Source organism: Sapajus apella, unplaced genomic scaffold (genome assembly GCF_009761245.1).
Source record: "Sapajus apella isolate SASKATOON/1434 unplaced genomic scaffold, GSC_monkey_1.0 scaffold48, whole genome shotgun sequence".
Taxonomy (NCBI): Eukaryota; Metazoa; Chordata; class Mammalia; order Primates; family Cebidae; genus Sapajus; species Sapajus apella.
In genome coordinates, this window is record NW_022436988.1 from 5657847 (window position 1) to 5678226 (window position 20380).

Genomic DNA, 20380 nt, shown 5'->3' on the forward strand with positions numbered 1-20380 from the left:
AGATTCCAAGGATTTTAGGAATGCCAGGAAATGGAGAAAAAAAACCAAATGTATATTTCACAACATGACAGTCAGGTTCTCTCAACTGCCGCCTCCCTTCCAGCCATGCTGCCGGCCTCAGCCCCCCACGCCCCAGGGCCTTTGCACACACTGCCCATCGCCTGCAGCGATCTTCCCTGCCTACTGGGTTTCAGCCTGGTTTGCTACTCCTCACCCTTCTGCACTCAGCCCAAAGCTCTCCCCGCTGAGGCAGCCCTCCTGACCTGGTCCTACACTGCCCTGCCAGTGGGCCCCTTTGCCCCTCCTGTCACTTCCCGTGTTTCACGTTTGCCGATGTGGTCTTGCGTTTGTGCCGCCCTGTGAGGACAAGGACTGTGTCTGGCTTTGTCCTCCACTGGGCCCCAGTGCCAGGTCCACAGGGAGCACCCAATGCTGAATGAATGACGCAGTGACCAGCAAGGGAGGTTTGTTGTGTCATGTTGGGGGTCAAAGGTTGCTGGGCGGACCACGTGAGTGAGGTTGTGTGGAGAGGGAAGCAGAGACGTCCCCTTGGAAGAAGGGGTGGGAGGCAGGGAGGAGGGTGTGGGGTGCTGTCTAAGGATGGCAAGTGCTTCCAAGGGGGACAAGCCAATGCCTAGAGCACCAGGCAGCAGAGAAAGGCTGACAACCTCACGCCCACTTCCGCTTAGGGAGTGAGGCCAGGCCTCTGGGAAGGCCAGCTCCCCGCTCCTAGGAAAGCCCCAAGGGAAGCTTCGTCAGCTACTGAGTTGGTCACAGTGGAACCACATGTGGTGGGCGGGAGGGGTTTGGGTGTGCCACCTCCAAACAGGAAGCAGACAAAGGCATAGAAGCAGAGGCAGAGAATGGGCTGCAGGGGCTTCCTCAGAGGGAGAGCTGAGCAAGGGGACAGACTGGGGACACTCAGCTTCCACATTCTGAAGCACAGACAGCTGGTCTCACACGCAGACTGGGCGGCCACACCACCAAGAACCCGGGGCATGTCTGCAGGGCAGGCCTCAGGAGGCCCCGGGCTGCCCCTGCCATCTGCGCAGAAAGACCAAGGCCCATGCTTTCCCGGGTTGGGCGCATGTCCAGCCAGGTCCTGGGCCGAGCTGAGGCTCCCTGGCTGGCCTGAGAGGGGGCGATCGAGGCCAGGCCCAGCCTGGGACTTCCCCACTCCTCCCCACCTCCCAGCAGAGCCAGCTGGGTGTAAGAAAAGAAGAGAAGGAAATCAAGAGCCCAGAGCATGAGGCCGGACCAGCCCTTACACCACACGCAAAGATAAACTCAACCTGCATCAAAGACATAAACTCAAGAGCTGAAACCACAAAACTCTTAGAAGAAAACACGGGGAAAGCCTCATGACACTGCATTTGGCGATGATTTCTTGGATGCGGCATCAAAAGCACAGGCAACAGGAGAACAAACAGATAAAGTGAAACATCATCAAAATTGAAAACATTTGCATATCAGGCCCGGTGCGGTGGCTCATGCCTGTAATCCCAACACTTTGGGAGGCTGAGGCAGGTGGATCACCTGAGGTCAGGAGTTCGAGACCAGCTTGGCCAACATGGTGAAACCCTGTCTCTGCTAAAAATACAAAAATTAGCTGTGCATGGTGGCACACGCCTGTAATCCCAACTACTTGGGAGGCTGAGGCAGGAGAATCACTGGAACCAGGGAGGCAGAGGTTGCAGTGAGCTGAGATCATGCCACCGCACTCCAGCCTGGGCAACAGAGTAAGACTTCATCTCAAAAAAAAAAAAGAAAAAGAAAAGGCATTTGCATATCAAAGGGCGCTAACAGCGTGGTGAGAAGGTGATCCTTGGAATGGCAGCAAATCACAGGTCGGACACAGGATGAGTGTCCGGATATTAACCTACAGATCTCCTAGCAGCCAGCAACAGCAAAAACAATCATTCAAATCAAACACGGGTGAAGGACTTGAACAGACATTTCTCCAAGAAGATGTACACATGAGCAATAAACACAAGAAGATACCATCGGGGAAATGCAGATCAAAACCTCAAGGAGAGACCCCTCACAGCCATGAGCTCCGGGCAGGCGGGAAGACGCCTGGAGGGGAGTGGCCAGCTGCAGGCTGCCCCCAGAATTCTCCCAGGTGCTGAGCCTGACCCCGGCACCTCACCAGGAGCACAGGAATGAATGGAAAAGGCTGGCAGCCACCCCAAAGGGCCAGAGGGGGCCAGCAAGGGGTCTGGGACATGGAACCATTCTGTACATCCAGACACAGGGGGACAATAGGGGGATGAAAGGTGGCCCCTAAAATTTACACCCACTCAGAGCCTATGAACATGGCCTATTTGGAAAAATGGTCTTTACAGATGTTATGAAGTTAAGGATCTTGAGATGAGGCCATCTTGGATTACCCAGTGTGCCCTAAATGCGAGCACGAGTGTCCCTAGAAGAGACAGGCAGAGGGAGATTTGGGGCAAAGAAGGAGGCCCCATGACAACAGAGGCAGAGATCGAGTGATGTGGCCATGAGCCAAGGAACACCAAGGGTTGTGGGAGCCGCCAGAAGCCACAAGAGGTGAGAAGCAGGTTCCCCCTCGGAGCCTCCGGAAGGAACTGGCCTGCTGATGCTGTGATTTTGGACTTCTGGCCTCCAGAATGGTGAGAGAAGAAATGTCTGGTGTTTTGAGCCACGCAGTTTGTGGCACTCGGTGACGGCAGCCCCAGGAAACCACTACAGGGACCAGAGTCCTCACAGGGCCAAGCAGGAAGTGGGTGCAGGGCGTGTCAGGCCAGGCCTGTCACCCTGGAGATGGAAAAGCAGAGCTGGAGAGGCACTGTGCGTCCAGGGGTAAGAACTCCCAGGGAATGGCAGAGGCCATCGGGGACAGCAGAGCGAGGGACAGGAGGGAGGGGTGAGGGCGGAGGCACCAGCCTCCATGGGGCCTCAGCTCCCTGTCCACTGGTGACCCAGGGCCCCCCTAAGAGGAGCTGGGGTCTTCGCTGTGCCCCACTGCATCAGTGGGCCCTGGAGACATCCAGCAACAGCGTGGCAGGGCGCCCTCCGGGACCCCAGGCTTGCATTCACGCCCCCTGCCTGCGGCTCACCCTCCCGGCCTGGTCCCAGCCTCCCAGCCCCACGGAGCTTCCCAGTGGAAAGTTCCCTTCTTGGAGACTCTCTCCCTGCTGAAATAAAGCTCTTGGAACAAGATAAAACTGCTTAATTTGTAAAAGCCACAAAGCCAGTCCAGAACAAAAAAACCTCCGACCCTTGGCTGGAAGGAGTGGCCCGCCATGCCTTAGCGGCCAGTCACCGCTCCGTGACTCACGCCAGCCCGCTGACAAACCCTCCAGCACCTTCCCAGGGGAAGGCCGCAGCCCCCAGGGAGGGCGGGAGAGTCCCCAAGCCCCGTTCGCAAACCAGACCGGAGCCAGGCACTGCCGGGGGAGGGACGAGAGGGCAGGTCTCCGGGCTCCCGGGGCCTCCTCGGGCTCCGCACGGTCATGGACACGCTAGGGCAGGACCAGCCCCTCCACAAACCCTTCCTGGGCAGCTGCAGGGCAGCCCGAGCTGGACCGCCTCACATGCCAGCCCAGTGGGGCATGGGGCACCCATAGCCCTGTCTAGAAGTCATCGGGCCGGCGTCTGCCAGGGTGGCCTCTGTCACACAGACACGGCGTCCTCCCCCGGCCCCCCCTCAGGCCAGAGCACACGCGGGGGTCAGAGCAGTTCTCACAGGGCCACGTGGCCAGACAAAGCGGCCTGAGCCACGCCCTGAGAAGAGGAAGAGCCCCTCAGTGAGGGAAGAAGCGCCCAGAAAACTCAGGACGCTCAGAAGCCCGCAGGAGGTGGGGGCGCTGCCTGGGGGCCGGGCTGCTCCCACCCCTCACCTTGCAGATGGCGGAACTTCGGCCCAGAGCTGCCAAATGGCTTGCTCAAGGCCATCCAGCAGGGACAGGAAGGGAACTCACTTCCCCAGGGACGCCTTGGGGGCTCGATAATTAAAGATCAGCTCTCGGGTCTGGCCAGGGGAGAACCTCGTCAGGGAAACAGTGCGGGGATCCTCGTGTTCCTTCGGAAGGCAGCCAGTTTACAACTGAGTTTTTTAAAAATGTACTTTTTTTTTACAGGAAAACACATCTGAATGGGATTTTGCAGAAAGCATCTTTCATCAAGGCACAGCCCAAGGGGAGGTCCCCACTTCACCCCTGGCTGTGCTGTCCTCAGCCAAGGCCAGCAGGGATCAGAGTGGTCTCTCGGGCACAGCACTGGCTGCTTTGAAAGAGTGTTTTGTTGAGTTCATGAAAAGCCCGTGTTTAGTGAGCCTGGGAGGGAACCACCACTTCCACCTCCCCAGGGAGCACCCCCCCAACCCATGCCTCTCTGCCCGGCTCTCAGATCCCCTGCTGGTCACCCATCTGGGCCTCAGCTGGATCACCTATAAAATGAAGTCTGAACCCAAGGCCCCCCGAGGCCCCTGACAGCCAGGAGGGTGGAGTGATGTCCTCCCGGGCTGGTGGCCGAGGAGGCAGGGGACCCACCGTGGTCTGTCCAGGCTGCCTGGTGGAGTGGCCACTCCGAGGACTGCTCCACTGTGCAGCCCTGGCGAAGGCCCCTCTCAGCACTCCCCGTCCTGCAGCTCCTGCTGGGCTAAGAGCAGGACACTAGGCCCCATACCCACCCATCCCAGCAGGACTGCACCCATGAGCTCAAACAGATAAGATGCAGTTTCATGGCCACCCAAGCCTTCTGTCCGTCTCCCGTTACCCCTCCTGAGGTCTGCCTGCCGTGCCCAACTGGGTGTGCCCAGTGACACAACATACACCGGCCCCACCAGTCCCAACGTCATATCAAGATGTGGCCCTGGGAGCCGCAGTGGAGTGGGACCACGTGTCCTGCAGAGAAGCCACCGGGATGGGCCTCCCTCTCTTAGGCCTCTCAGGGACCCCCCAACATGCACATAGTGGCAACCAACAGACCAGGGCCCAAGGCACTTAGGGGGTGGCACTCTTAGCACCCCCAATGGCCCGTAGGTCACCTCAGAACACCCAAAGCCTACAGGGTGGCTCAGCCACCCCGGATCTCCCATCTCTGGGCTCAGAGGGCAGCATGAGTGGCAGAAACTGTCATCACTGCTGATTATCGATGATGGTGCTGGCCATGTGAGATGGCAGCCACGGTGCCTCGTGGGAGTGAAGGGACCAAGGAGGCTGAGCCTGAAATGGCAGGCCTGGAAAGCTGGGGTGACTAAAGGCGGGGGAGCCCCCTTTCTCTTCATTTGTCAGTTCACGCCCCAATGGGTCTGTGCCCGCTGCAAGGGGGCTGCCAGAGTGAATGGCCACACACACACATGCACACACACGTGCACACACGCACACACACGCCCGACTCCTCTGAGTGCTGGGAGCTTCCCCCTCTATAATCAACTGCTGGGAAGGCACAGAAGTGCTATTTTAGGTAGGAGACCGAGGCAGCCTTGAAGACAGACTTAGGCTGGAGGCAAAAAACAAACCACACAGTGGACAAACAAACCACCGGCCAGGTCTGAGCCGGGGGGCACGTCCCCCACGCCCTCCCCAGGTTTCAGCGCCAACAGCCTCAGCGTTTCACAGTGGCCATGACACGTGGGAAATGAAAGAGAAGTGAGAGTCGAGTTTAGATAAAAGCCAGGCTCAGGAGAGCTTAGCTTGAGACGGCGTTCCATCCCAGGAGCTTGGAACCGTCAAAAAGAAAAGAAATATTTCTGTGAAAAATGAGCAAAAGCACCCTTTGCATGCTTATTTTCCCAAAAGCATAGATAAAGTCCCGAGTCCAGGGCGGTGAGGGCGGCCGATGGGGAGGGGGCCGTCTGCCTACCTGAGATCCGATCCCTCTCCATTCCGACGGATATATTTAGCAGCGGCGGGAGTCCCGGCGTCCCGCTCAGAGGCGGCCTCCCCTTTCTCACCCCCGTCGCCCTCCCTCGCTCAGCCTCCTCCTCCTCCTCCTCCTCCTCCTCTAAAAACACTCTTTGTCTGGTCTAATTTCTTCAATCTGTTGCAATCACGAATGCATCCGAATTACCACATTTCCATGTGCTGATCATATGTTTGTGCTCCAAACTGAAGTAGCATTGTCTCTTCGAAACGGGAGGAAAAAGGGAGCAAAGGAGAGAAATCCAAAAAGAAGAGGCAGGAGAGAGGACCCGAGGTGGCCCCAAGAAGTCCAGCAGCCCCAGGGTCTGCCTGCGCGGGTCCCGGCCGGCTGGCCTGCTCGGTGGCTGCAGAGGTCCCGAGCGTGGCTTCCGGCGGCCTCCTCCACCTCCTCCAGCCCCCGCCGCCCGAGGCTCGCTGCTCCTTTTTAATATCCACTTGGAGATGCTTAACTTAGCCTCTTGGAAACCAACTCACAGAGTCGAATTCCTGGCGACTTCCAAAGTCTTTCATTTTCCCCGGTCCGCGATGCTACGATTTCCTTGGGTTTAAGCGTTTAAAAAGCCCAGTTCCTGCGTGCCTGCCTCGCCTTCCTCTGTCCCCGGCTGGCCCAGCCTTTCTTCACCCCGAACCCTGACGTGGCTGGGTGGGAGGAACGGCTGTGCCCCGGGCCAGTGGACTGAGAAAAGGTTCCGGAGCACCTGCCCAGGAGGAACCCTGAGAAGTCACCCCACCTCTGTCCCGTTAGCCTGCGGTGACAGAGGCAGTTGCCGTCCCCGCCCAACGAGATGGGGACTTCCTGGAAGATTCCTACCACACACGCATGAGTCAGTAAGTCTCTGACCGTCCCCTGGGAGGGAGCAAGTCTTCCTCTCTGGGAACTCAGGGCCCTGCTGGGGAATCACTGCTGTTCCTCACTGGTCACCTGGGGTCCCTGGAGGCGGCTTACCTGGGGAGTCCCCCCTAGCACATGGTCAGGGTCCTTGCTGAGGCCAAGGGCTCAGCAGAGAAGGCGGTGGGGGGTGGGGGGCTACAAGGTGGGTCCCTCGGGCGGGGATAGGGGCATCCTCTGTCTGTAAACTTCACCTCAAGGGTTCATTCAAACCTGAGACACAGAGGCTGGTTCTGTTTGCCCAAGCCTATTCAAAGAGAATGTGTATTCATGCCAAGGCTGAGAACTCAGGCAATCCCTCTGAAAACTCCAGACTGTCAGTTTCTGTTGAGAAATCGAGGACGCGTGGCCACACCGCAGAGGCCTTCCTGCCTGGCAGCACGGGGCTGGTGTGAGACTGTCCTGCCCTTCAGACAAAACGCAGTTTCCAGTTTGCGCTGCTCCCAAGGCCCCCGCACAAATTTCCAATATTTGCACCCCCAACCCCGTCACATCCCGCAGACCTGAGTTTACAGTCCCTGCCCCACGGAGCCAGGCGAGTTCCCTGTGACCAGGTGAGGACTACGCACAGCCCTCAGCTAGATGACAGAGCCAAAGGTCCTGAAATGCCACTTCAGGCCACAGTCCCGTCCGCTCTTTGTCTGGGATAGGACCTCAAGTGCAGTCTCCTTGGCAGAAAGGCCATCTTCTTGGGGGCCAGGGAGGACCATTCCCAGCAACCACCTCCTCCCAAAGAGCATGGAGGACACCCCACGGGCAGCCAGGCAGTGAGGGGAGGTCGTGACGGCCTCTCAGCCGAGGTGGGAAGCTGGGGAGGGAGGGAGGGGTCATAGGCACTACAGAAGGCTGAATAATGGCCCCAGGGATATCATGTGCTACTCCCTAGACCTGAAAATGGGACCTTGTTTGGAACATGGGTCTTTGCATCTGATTCATTGCGGATCTTGCTGGGGGGAGAGCACCCTGGATGGTCCAGGGGGTCCCTAAAGGCTGTCTCGCTGCTCACACAAGAAAGGGACAGAGGGAGATTCGACACAGACAAGGATGGCCAAGTAGAGATGGAGCCCAGAGAGATCTGAAGATGCTGGTGTTAAAGGTAAGGGCCACGTGGCCACAAGCCAAGGGATGCCGGCAGCTACCAGCTGCTCAAAGGGGCAGGTGATGAAGGCAGCAGTCCCCAGCCTTTTTGGCCCCAGGGCCCAGTTTCATGAACGCAATTTTTGCACAGACCAAGGAGTGGGGAGATGGTTTTGGGATGATTCAAGTGCATTATGTTTATGATTTTATTATTTATTTTTTGAGACAGACTTTCACTCTGGGATTACAGGCGTGAGCCACCGCGCCCGGCCACAAGCACACTGTATTTACTGTGCACTTTATTTCTATTATTACTGCATCACAATATATAATGAAATAATGATACAACTCACCATCACGTAGAATCAGTGTGAGCCCTGAGCTTGTTTTCCTGCAACTAGACAGACCCATCTGGGGGTGATGGGCAACAGTGACAGAATCATCAGGCATTAGATTCTCATAAGGAGCACGCCACATGGATCCCTCACACACAGTTCACAATATGGTTCTCGCTCCTACGAAAACCTGATGCCATGGCTGATGTGACAGGAGGCAGAGCTTGGGCAGTAACGCGAGCAGTGGGGAGCGACTGTAAATACGGATGAAGCTTCACTCACTTGCCGGTCACTCACCTCCTGCTGCGTAGCCCAGTTCCTAACAGGCCACACATGAGGGCAGGAACCCCTGCCCTAGAGCCTCAGTGGGCTGTGCCCAGTGGACACCCTGATTTCAGCCTGGTGATCCTGGTCTCGGACATGTGGCCTGCAGAACTGTGAGAGGAAGCCTGGGTGTTGTCGAGACTCAGCCAGCTCGTGGCCACTCATTACAGCAGCTGCAGGAAACTGATCCAGTGCCGCAGAGCGAGCCAGGGCTCAGCCCACTGGAGCTGCTTTCTGTTATTCTATTTCTCCCTAAAACATTGTGTTACGCCAGCCACTAACAACCACTGACTCCGATCGGCAGGAATCGCAGAGGTTTGTTCCTTTAATCCCTTTTCCAATTTTGAAATAATATTCCTTGTTGGTTTTTCTGATTATAAATGTAATATCTTCCATTTCTTGAGTTTAGAAACAACAGAAAAAGTAGAAAGCAGAAACCCCAGCTGGGCAAGATGGCACGTGCCTGTAATCTCAGCACATTGGGAGGCTGAGGCGGAAGGATTACTTGAAGCCAGAAGTTCAAGGCTGCAGTGAGCTATGATCGCACTACTGCACCTCAGGCTGAGTGAAAAGAGTGAGACCCTATCTCAAAAAAAAAGAAAGACAAAAAAGAAGAGGAAGAAAACCCTTTAACCTCACTCAAGACTCTGCATATGAATTCCAGCTGTGGGGCAGGGAAGCCCAGGAAGTCCCCCCAAGGCTCTGACCCAGCCTGGCTGGTGGTGAGAATTTGAGAACAGGCCTGGGTGAGGGGGCCAGGCTGTGATGAGTTCATTCCCCGGCAACCTCCCGCATGCCATGCACACCGAGGGTTTGACGGCCAGGGCTGGAGGGCTTGCTGAGCACAGCCTTGACCCCCGGCATGGTTTAGCCTGAGGTCCATCTCCCCTCCGTGCCTGAAAATCCAAACATTCTGGCAGGGGGATCACTTGAAATGGAAAACCTGGCAGCACCGATTGGCTCTGAAGAGGCCAGAGTTAGCCATGAGCCGCTAGGAGGGGTGCAGATGTGGGGTACGGCCAGCGGAGGCAGGGAGGAAGGGGCCTGCCCCTCACCACTCACGGGGTCTTGGCCTCCATGTAAGTTCTAAGGGGACACCTCACCACCAGCGCGGACCCAAGCCCCGAGGTGGATCCCCCCCATCCCTCCCTCCAGAGGAACACTGAAGAGGTTTCTGTGGTTGTGTAAAACGTTCTCCCTGTCTCGGATTCAGAGGCACATTTGCATACTGAATGCACTGAGTAATCTTGCAGTGAGGGGGCCGGGCTTGCTTTAACCCACCTTCTCCCAAATTGTACCAAAGGTTGCTATCCCAGGAAGGCAGGGCCCTCAGGGTCATGGCTTTGGGAAACTCTGGTTGTGCCAGCCTGTGAGCCCAGCTCCCGGCCACCCCAGACTGCCCACACCTTGGAGTGGGCAGTTACCCAAAAGCCCCTTCCAGACAGTCCTGAGGGCGGCACCTCTGTTCTTCACCCCCCATAGACCCCTGGCCACTTTTTTGCGACGTCAGCCTCACTGGTTCACAGCTCCTCTTAACTGCAGAATGGGGCACAGCGGGCACAGGCCAGGCCTGGCAGGGTGGGAAGGAAGCGCGAAGGCCACTTTGTCTCCAATGGCACTGGCCGGGCTCCGGAAAGGCTGGAACCCACAGAAAGAAAGGCAGTGTTACACTCCACCTGCTTTGCCTCAGCCCAGGGGAATCTGGTAGAAAGAAGTTAGGTGGCTGGTCTTTACTCTCTGGCCTGGCCTAGGAACTGCTTCTTTTTCAAGACTCTATCAAATGCCTCCTCCATTAGGAAGCCTTCCCTGGTTTCCCCCTCCGCTCCTGTCCTGTCCCAGAACACGGCCTGGCCCTCACAGACAATCCTGACATCAGAGCTTTCTCGGTAGAGATTTTCCTCCTCCATGGAAATTTATACTCCAAACTGAAAATGTGTGCAGACTAAGCCCCTGCTCCCACGTGACACAGAAGTAAAAGCTACGGGTCACCTGTCTTACCCCACCCTTCTCACATCAATCTGGGCTCCACACAGGGGCCCAATAGGGGCCACATCCAGTTCAGCCGCCCCAGGCACACCATCCTGGGCACAGTGCCTCTGTCCCCTCCCACAAAGCCCAGCTTCATCCCCCGGTACCCAGGTGGGAGGAGACACATATTAGGCATTCCCCAGGGTGGCCTGTGCTCCCTACATCAGGTCAGGAGGTCCTGGGGCTGGTCCAGCCATCCAGGAAAGGGAGCAGGTGGTCCAGGTGATGCTGATGTGGGCAGCAGGGACCTTCGGGAAAGGGGCTTCATCTGATCAGCCCCACCCTGCTCCAGGTGCATACACTGGGGAAGGGTCCTGCACGGAGGTGGAGAGAAGGCACCTCGGCTGAAAGGACGCTTTCTGATGCTGCGGGCTCAGATTTGCTGCCATGTGCCATGTCCGCTCACCTAATGCGGGTTCCATCAAATCCTCCATGCTGAGTACCAAGATATAGGGGATGCACAGCCTCTCGCTTTAAAAAGTGACTTTTCGGCCAGGCATGGTGGCTCATGCCTGTAATTCCAGCACTTTGGGAGGCCAAGGCGAGCAGATCACAAAGTCAAGAGATCGAGACCATCCTGGCCAACACGGTGAAACCGTCTCCCTAAAAATACAAAAAATCAGCTGGTCATAGTGGTGGGTACCTGTAGACCCAACTACTCAGGAGGTTGAGGCAAGAGAATAGCTTGAACCCAGGAGGCGGAGGTTGCAGTGAGCTGAGATCACGCCACTGCACTCCAGCCTGGCGATAGAGCAAGACTCTGTCTCAAAAAAGAAAAAAAAAAAAAGTTACTTTTCCTGCCAGGCATGATGGCTCACACCTATAATTCCAGAACTTTGGGAGGCCAAGGTGGGAGGATCACTTCAGGCCAGGAGTTCAAGACCAGCCTGGGTAACACAGAGAAAACCCATCTCTACAAACAAACAAACAAACAAAAAGGCAGGGCACCGTGGCTCATCCCTGTAATCCCAGCTACTTGGGAGGCGGAGGCAGGAGAATCGACTGAACTCAGGAGGCGGAGGCTGTAGTGAGCCAAGATCACACGACGGCCTGGGTAGAGATTTTGTTGCCTGGGCAACAAAGCGAGACTCCACCTTGGCCTCCAAAAGTACTGGGATTACAGGCATGGGCCACCACGCCTAGCCTGCACACATTTTTTGTTTTTTAGAATTAGCCAGACATGGCGGCCCACAACTGCAGTCCCAGCTGCTTAGGAGGCTAAGGCGGGAGGATCCCTTGAGCCCAGCAGATCGAGGCTTCAGTGAGCTATGATCATGCCACTGCACTCCAGCCTCAGCGACAGAGAAAGACCCTGCATAAAAAAAAAAAAAAAAAAAGAGGGAGAGAGAGACTTTTCCATTCATTTCCTGCTCATCCTCAGACTCAACCACTGAAGTTTGCTTCCCTGAATTAAAAATGAAAGAGCTCCATCCCGGACTCCCCGCGGCTGACCCTGCTACTGTACCTGCCAGCAGAGCCGGCCAAGACCCTCCAGGCTGGCCCCAGCCTGGCCCGCCTACAGCCTCCCAAGCAAGACGGATTCCCAGGCTGAGGCCAGCTGCATTCCTCTCCGGAATCTTTCTCCACTTTTTATTGTGCCTCAAGCTTTGGCTGTTCCTAAATAAATACAATCCAGCTATCTCTGCCCTTGGGGCCGCTACAGGGTTTACTGGTGCAAACCGCCTGGGCAGGCCTGTTGCTTTAGGAGTCCTTCCAGGTCAGCGTGGAAGGAAACCAGGACAACAGGGAGAAGCAGCCCAGACAGGCCCAACTCCACACTCACAGCCTTGTGCTCAGCCATCCGCCTGGGCTATAGCCTGACAGGAGCCGGGGCTGGCACTCCATTCCTAGAGGGGGCCCCCGACTGCCCGTGCAGAGAGAGGGAGGTCTGGGGTGCGGAGGCCAAGGGCCCTTACAGAATGTCCCAGGGCCCCTGAGTTTAAGCTTCTCTGCAGCCAACGGAAAACTCCCCCGAGAGCAGGTGTCTTTCATCCTGCCCGCTCAGTAGGTGCCCAGCAGTCGTTCACTGGATAAACAATGAATCTGTGGATCCAAGGTGGAGATGATCAAAACTGGCACTGCCCCATAGAACTTTCCGTAATGGTATCAATGTTCTGTATCTGCCGTGGTCAATATGGCAGCCACATGTGGCAGTGAACGCTTGCCATGTGGAAGGGCTACCAAGCCACAGAGTTTTGAATTTATGTTTAAAAATTTAAATTTAAATAGTCGCAAATGCCTAGTGCCTACCAGGTCACACAGACCCTTTTTGTCACCTTCTTCTCCTCCCTGGAGACCCTGCATTCGCCATCAATTTCTTACCCAGGAGACAAACAGATAAAAGCTACTCTTCAGCCAATGCAAAAGAAAGCCAATATTTGCATTCTAAGCTGGTTTTTTGGCCAATTTTCCCCAGCGTTTCCTATCAAGGTCGCTGCAGCAATATTTCCTGACTGCCTGCCACGCACCAGGAGAGCATCCCGCCCAGCTCTGGTCCGAGGCTGTGGAGGACACGGAAATAACCAAGGCCGAGCTGATAGAAGGGGTGTGGCAGCTTGGCCCAAAGTCTCCCTGAGCCAGCTGGGCCCAGGAGTACGGAAGCCCTGCTTCCCAGGGGACAGTGGCAGAGCCCATCCAGGGGGGCCTGGGCACTCAGAGCCGGGAGCACAGAAGCAGGGGCTCCAGGCTAGAAAGCGGGATCAGGGCCAGGCTGGAAGCAGCACAAATCCACACTCGAGGCTTGGAGGAAACTAAGGGCTCTGTAGGTAAGAAGACCAGGCCCAAGCCTGTTGTAAATGATCAGGTGAAGGGATCCTATCACCCAGTCCCTTGCACAGAAGAGGGAAGTGGTCATCGTCCTCTAAATGTTGACTGTGGACAGGAAGGAGCCACAGCAGGGCAGAGGTAAGGACAACAGCACCCGCTGGTCCAAGGAGGGATGGCAGAGGCCCTACCAAGACATGGACATGACCAGGGGCAGCCTGTCCAAGGGCCAGTGTGGGGAAGGCGAGTTGATGAGATCTTGGCAGTCTGTTGACCTGAAGGTGCTGCGGAGGCAGAGGTCAAGGTCAACTCTGAGATTTCCTGCTTCTGAACCTGGGTGGGTGGCAAGGCTGACATCAGAGAAATAGAGGAAGAGCAGGTGCCCATGGGTGAGAGAGGAAGTAACGAGCTAGGGGTCCCTGCCAGAGCCCAGGGGCAAAGTCCTGGGGCAGTCGAGATGCTGGTGGTCCCTTCCGAGAACAGCTCCCTCCACGTGGCACACTTTTGTCTGCACAGCTGGGCGTGGGGCACCTGTTCGTCCAACGCAGCTACTGTGTGCACCGAGGCAGTGTGGCACGGTACCCTGGGGAAATATCAAGGTGGTACTGCACAGGCCCCACCCTTCTGGCACTTTCTGTCTCCTGGGGATGGTGGCAGTTAAACAATGACAGCCAATTGTCAGAGGAGTGTTAGGCTCAGATTCACCGGAGGAGCAAGGCACTCCTTCCGGAAGAGGCGTGTGAGCTGGCGTAGATGAAGGGAGGGAGGCAAGCACCAGCTCAGGGGGACCCCCAGCAGGGCTCTTCACACCTCCTTGTGCCCCCTGTGGGGGCAGAGACACTGAGGCTGCAGTGCTTGAGGGAGACTTCCTGTGGGTGGGAGCTGTCCATCCACAGCGGTCAGGTGGGGAGGTGCCGCAGTGTCCTGTGGCTGCTGTAATGAAGGACCACAAGCTGCAGGGCTTGAAAAATGGAAGCGGTTCTCCTCCAGTGCTGGAGGCCAGAGGTCCAAACTCAAGGCATCAGCAAGGCCACGCTCCCTAGGAAGGCTCTGGGATGGGGTGGGGCTCCTTCCTTGCCTCTTCCCGGGCTCCCCCTGGCCCAGGGCTGTGTCACACCACCATCTGCCGCTGACTTCATGTGGCTCTTCCCAGTGTGTCTGTGGCCTCTCTACTTGTTTTAAGGAGGCTAGTCGTTGGATTTAGGGACCACCCTCATCCAGAATGACCTCATCTCAAGATCCTTAACTAATCCCATCTGCAAAGACCCCATTTCCAACTTCCAGGTCACATCCTGAGGTTTTTAGTGGACATAAGTTTGTGGGGGACACGGTTCAACTCAGGACAGAAGGGATGGTGGGGGCACTAGGGACGAGGCCGCAAACCCCAGAGGTGCTGGAAGGAGAAAGAGCAGGACCCAGCGACACAGGACGTCAGGCAGAGGAGTCGGCTACAAGGACCCCAGTGGGGACTGAGGGCCAGAGGGAGGGAAGCTCGGACACCATCGAGGTGAAAAGCTCTGTGCGCTGTGGGAACGAAGGAAACATCAGCTGGATGCTTGGTCAAGGAGGCGGCTGCCCAGAGAGGCTGCCCGAGGCACACCAAGTGGGCAGATGTGGAAAGCAAGCCGGAAGGCTGCTCGGAAGGGCACAGTGGTTAATATCTAGAAGGGCTGAGGAGCACATGCCCACAGCCTGGCAGATCCACCTGGGGAAACGTGCGTTCCCGGCAGCACTAGTAACAGAGAAGACCTTCGGCGATGTCACCAGTGAGCCATGGGGCAGGAAAACTGCCTCCCCGCGCAGAGGAACACTCACCAGCTGCCAAAATAAATGGACCAAGGCTACATGGATCCACACGGATAAGCCTCCACACCCTCATGCTGCGGGCACGAGCAGGGCAGCCATGGACTCCAGTTGGGCACCAAGGATGCGACGCTGACGACAGCATTGAAGAGAAGACCGAGGCTGTTCAGATACACGATGCTGACCACCGTATTCAAGAGGAGACCAGGCCAGGCGCAGTGGCTCACACTTGTAATCCCAGCACTTTGGGAGGCCGAGGCGGGTGGATCACCTGAGGTCAGGAGTTCGAGACCAGCCTGACCAACATAGTGAAAACCTATCTCTACTAAAAATATTAAAAAAAAAAAAAATTAGCCAGGTGTGGTGGCGGGTACCTGTAACCCCAGCTACTCAAGAGGCTGAGGCAGAAGAATCACTTGAACCCAGGAGGCGGAGGTGGCGGTGAGCCAAGATGACACCAGTGCACTCTAGCCTGGGTGACAGAGCGAGACTCTGTCTCAAAAAAGAAAAAAGGAGACCCAGGCTGCTCAGACACACCACTGCGCAGCACAGACATGCCTGCCTGGGGCCAGGTCCCAATCCAAAGGGGTGAGCACCATGGCAGGAGCGGGGCTGGGGTGGAGAGGGCGACCCGGGGCTGTGCCTGCAGCTCTGATGCCTCACTCCTCAAGCGGGATGGTGACTACACAGGTGTTTTGTTATCTTATTCTTTACATTTTTTTGTAGGTCTCACAATTCCTTTTTTTTTTTTTTTTTTGAGACAGAGTCTCTGTCACTAGGCTAGAGTGTAGTGGCATGATCTCGGCTCACTGCAACCACTGCCTCCTGAGTTCAAGTGAGTCTCCTGCCACAGGCTCCTGAGCAGCTGGGACTACAGCTGCTCGCCACCACACCTGGCTAATTTTTGTATTTGCAGTAGAGACAGGGTTTCACCATGTTGGCCAGGATGGTCTCGATCTCTTGACCTTGTTATCCACTCACCTCAGCTTCCCAAAGTGCTGGGATTATAGGTGTGAATCACTGTGACTGGCCAACAATTCCATTTTTTTTTTTTAAAAAAAAAGGAGAGAAAGTGTGTGAACTGACCAAAGGGTTGATCATGGTGTCATTTAAGCTCTTGCCAGAAACGTCATCCCTGGCCCAATCCCAAACACAGCCTTGAGAAGAGCCTTCGTCCTTCCAGGGAGGACAAGGGTCCCAGATACAGGCGATCAGCCAGATGTGGATCTACAGAGAAGCTGGGCTGGGAGGACGGGAGGGCAGACAGTCATCTGGGGAGACCCGAGACGCTGGGGCATCTAGGAATGAACTCCTGCCTGGAGCAGGGGCTTAGCAGCAGGGAGGCAGGGAGAAAGGAGCAAGATGAGGAAAGGGTGTCTCAAGCCAGAGGCCACACAGAGGCCCACAGAGGGGGGACTCCATGTGTCAGCAGGCAGTCCCACACAAACCCAGATCACCAGCTTGCAGCTTTGGGCTTCAGCAAATTATGCCTTAGGCTTCCAAGCTGAGCCATGATCACGGCTGCCAAGTGCTGACGGCACAGAACCGGCCAGTCTAAGCAGAGGGAAGTAACCACCGGAGGAGGCTGTGTCCACGAAGCCCAGGGTGCCAGGGTCCCAAGATGCAACCCCCCAAAGCACTGGGGACCCTCCCTGCCCATTCCAGAAGCTGGCCAGTGAGAGGGAGGGAGATGGAGAGGCAGACCAGCTGCGGAGCCAGAGGAAAGCTCCCCAGAAACACAGCCGCGGCTGGGCTGCCCAGTGGTCAGTACCCAACATGACTGTGATCGGCGGAGCCCTTTTAACCATGGCGCTGAATCACGCAGCTGCCCAGGGGCCTCCAGCCACAGCATCACTCCCCTCTTCCCACAGACAGTCCCATCCTGTACCACAAGTGGCCTCATGTGCACTCACAGGGACATGGCAACCCTCATATCTACACAAGGTCCCACATCACCCACATGCACAGGCCACCCCCTCCGCCCCCACTCCCTGTAAAAAGCCACCCTCTCCACCTTCCAGGCCTGGGGGTGCACAGCCCCACAGGCACTGCATCGCCTGTGGAGGTCAGACTTAGGAGGGGTCTGTGCTGGCCCCACTGAAGCAGGTTCAGGATCAGAAGCAGGCTTTGGTTCCCAGGTAGCCAGCATGGTCTGGAACTGTTCAATTTCATAACCACTAGCCACACATAGATATAAGTAGAAATCCATTTAAAATAAATAAATTAAATAATTCTATGCAAGTAAATGAGTGAATAAAATAAACATTTATACTTCAGGCCTGGCATGATGGCTCATGCCTGTAATCCCAGCACTTTGTGGGGAGATCACCTGAAGTCAGGAGTTCAAGACCAGCCTGGCCAACATGGTGAAACTCTGTCCCTACTAAAAATACAAAAATTAGCCGGGCGTGGTGACACATGCCTGTAATCCCAGCTACTCGGGAAGCTGAGGCAGGAGAATCACTTGAACCCAGGAGGCGGAGGTTGCAGTGAGCCAAGATCACGCCACTGCATTCCAGCATTTTTTCCAGCCTGGGCGACAAAGCAAGACTCCATCTCAAAAAAAAAAAATTCCTACCTTGAGTGTGCAATAGACCCGGTGGCTAAGTGGCTACCATACAGGGTGGCGGGGTGGGGGCATATGGAACAGATCCAGTATCACAGAAGGTTCTATTGATGGGGCTGGTCTAGAGCATGGGGTTGGTGGCTCCAGATGGGCACATGTCCTTGCCCTCGTGGGCGTTTTTGCTGGCAGGACAGCTGTCCCACCTGGTTCTGAAGGCAGCCCTGGTCCACAGGTGCTCTGTTTGTGTGGATTTCACTCTGGGCTCTGGGTCTGTATCCTTCAGTAACTTTTGTCTCCTCCAGAATGGCCACTCCATGAAGCCACAACCCCTGCCTGCCTGCCACCATGTCTGCCACCATGATAGTAGCCAGGATCCGGCCCCCAGTTGGCCCCCAGCACATATGCACAATGACCTCGCCATCTCCGCTCGTCTGCCACCATGATGGCAGCCGGAGTCTTGCCCCTAGTTGGCCCCCAGCACGTATGCACAGATGACTTCGCCATCTCCGCCCTTCTCAGAGCTCCTCATCTCCTAGGGGAGGTGAGTCCCTTCATCTCTGCGACCTATCATCCTCTCCGAATAGCAAGGCCACTAGATGGGCACATGTCCCAGCCTGGCCGCTGGAAGTGACAGCCAAGAACAAGGTAGGCTCCCGGGAACAGAGGCACTTATCATGGCCACACTTGGGTCAGGTGCAAGAGAAGAAGACGCACAGACGCAGCTCCAGGGGCCAGGGCTGGGGGTGGCGCCCCTGACCTCTCTGTCCCACTCCCCTTCCCAGGCTGCACCTGGTGACTGGTAGAGTCCCTTCCAAGGCTATGAGCTGTAACTCCTGTCCTGAACAGCCAGCCTCAGAGCTCTGATTGGGGGTGTGTCTTTGCTTCCCCTCCCTACTGGTTAGTGTGGAAAATTTCCAAACACATGGAAAAAGCAGAAAGAATAGCACAGTGACCACTGCCAGAGGCTCACTTACTTCCTAGATAACACTGGCCGGATTTGCTCTATCCTGGGAGCGTCATCCATCCTGCAAGGTTGCAGGGAGCCCACAGACACAGCACCGAGAGGCCACGGTCAAAGCCAACTGTCCACGGCATGCCTGTCCCCTTAGCACCTCACACCAGGCCATCCGGCCCTATCCATCTTCTCTCTGCTGTCCCCCACACATGAGCCTGCTCCCTGAGCCTGGGGGTGGCTGCCCCTGCCCGCACAAGAATCATCTCCAGCAGAGCAGCGTCAACAGGCCTGAAAGCCCCCTGAGTCCGAAGCCGTCAAAGACAGCGTCTCCCTGGGAGATGGGCAAGTGGCCCCATTCATCCAGGGAGGCCAGGTGGGAAGGCAGGTCCCAGACCAGAAGAATGAAGAGGCCCAGCACAAACAGGCCCATGAGCTGGGGCCGGGGCGGAACGAGCCACCTACCTGGGCCACTGGCATCACCAAGCCTCCGGAGCCGGCCACTGGAGGTCCGAGTGCCTCCTACAGATAGAGACAAAGGGCAAAGGTCACACAAGGCCACTGTTGCTCTCCCTCCTCCAGGTGGATGGTTAACACTGGGAGTGTCCTCGCCTCTGCTCCTGCCATGAGCTCCAGAGCCAGAAACGGGGCCCATCTAGGGGAGAGGCCCTACTCCCCCAGGTAACCCTGGCCCCTGGAGGGATGACAGTCACCGCTGTCTGGGTGCTGGCAGGGCTCTGGGCCAAACCTTCACACACATCCTCCCTGAAGCCCCACTGCCCCCATTTTGCAGATAAGGAAGCTGGGTCTCTGCAGAGTGTCACTTGCTCACAGCCACATAGTGAACAGCAGCTGCACACAGGTGAGCCCACGCCCATCAGACTCCAAACTGGGCCGCGCCCAAGCGTGTCTCTGCTGGATGGAGTCTCCTCCTTCCTCCAGGTCCACCTGTCTTATGAACTGGAGTTTCCCTACACCAGGGTCTACAATTCACAGTCAGTCCTGACCGAGCCCCCTTCACTCCCAGGGCTGGGTGCAGCCAGGCTGGATTTGGGGATGGAGTGGGATTAGCTGTTTTCTCCTTTTGCCCCAGGAGGGAACAAAACCAGAGCCTCAGATTAATGCAGCCTCCTGCGGCACGCGCTCCCTCCACCCACACACAGGCCTTGGCCCAGGGCTGCTCGTTGGAGAGAGAGGCTCATGGCAGGCAAGTCCTAACTTGAGGAGATTTGCCGAGGTGCTAAGCCGAGCAAACCCAAAAGGCTGCCAGGAAGAGTAGCCCTGGGAGCACAGGAGGCTGCCCTACTGCTGCAGAGCACGGCACTATTGGGCTGTCCCCTGGACAATGCCATGCAGCCACCCTTCAGAGAGCTGCAGGGACACCCAGCCAGCCCAGCCCCACCAAAGAGATAAGAGACCAGAGAGACCCAGAGACCTCCCTGTAGCCTCCACCATCTGATCACCATGCTGGCTGCTGGTCAAAGCTGCCAGTTCCTCCCTGGAGCCTCTATCCATCCACCCATACACCCACCTATTTACCCCATCCACCCATCCATCTACCCACCCATGCATCCATCCATCCATCCACCCACCCATGCATCCACCCATCCACCCACCCATGCATCCACCCATCCATCTACCCACCCATGCATCTACCCATCCATCCACCCACCCATGCATCCATCCATCCATCTACCCACCCATGCATCCATCCATCCACCCACCCATGCATCCATCCATCCATCCACCCAC

The 20380-nt window shown here is 56.6% G+C and overlaps 1 protein-coding gene across 3 annotated transcripts in view; it reads right to left on the minus strand.

Annotated features, from left to right (window-relative positions):
• The window catches only part of SEPTIN9 (septin 9), a 208151-nt gene that overhangs the window by 164716 nt on the left and 23055 nt on the right, over positions 1–20380 (minus strand). The window contains exon 2 of one of the 3 annotated variants that reach the window (XM_032241529.1): positions 19094–19150. The exons of 1 other annotated variant lie outside the window; for it this stretch is intronic. In XM_032241529.1, the coding sequence (XP_032097420.1) occupies positions 19094–19150 (57 nt within the window). Of the gene's footprint in view, positions 1–5832; positions 6665–19093; positions 19151–20380 lie in introns of those variants that run through there. One more of the 3 variants, XM_032241531.1, reaches the window with a different exon arrangement.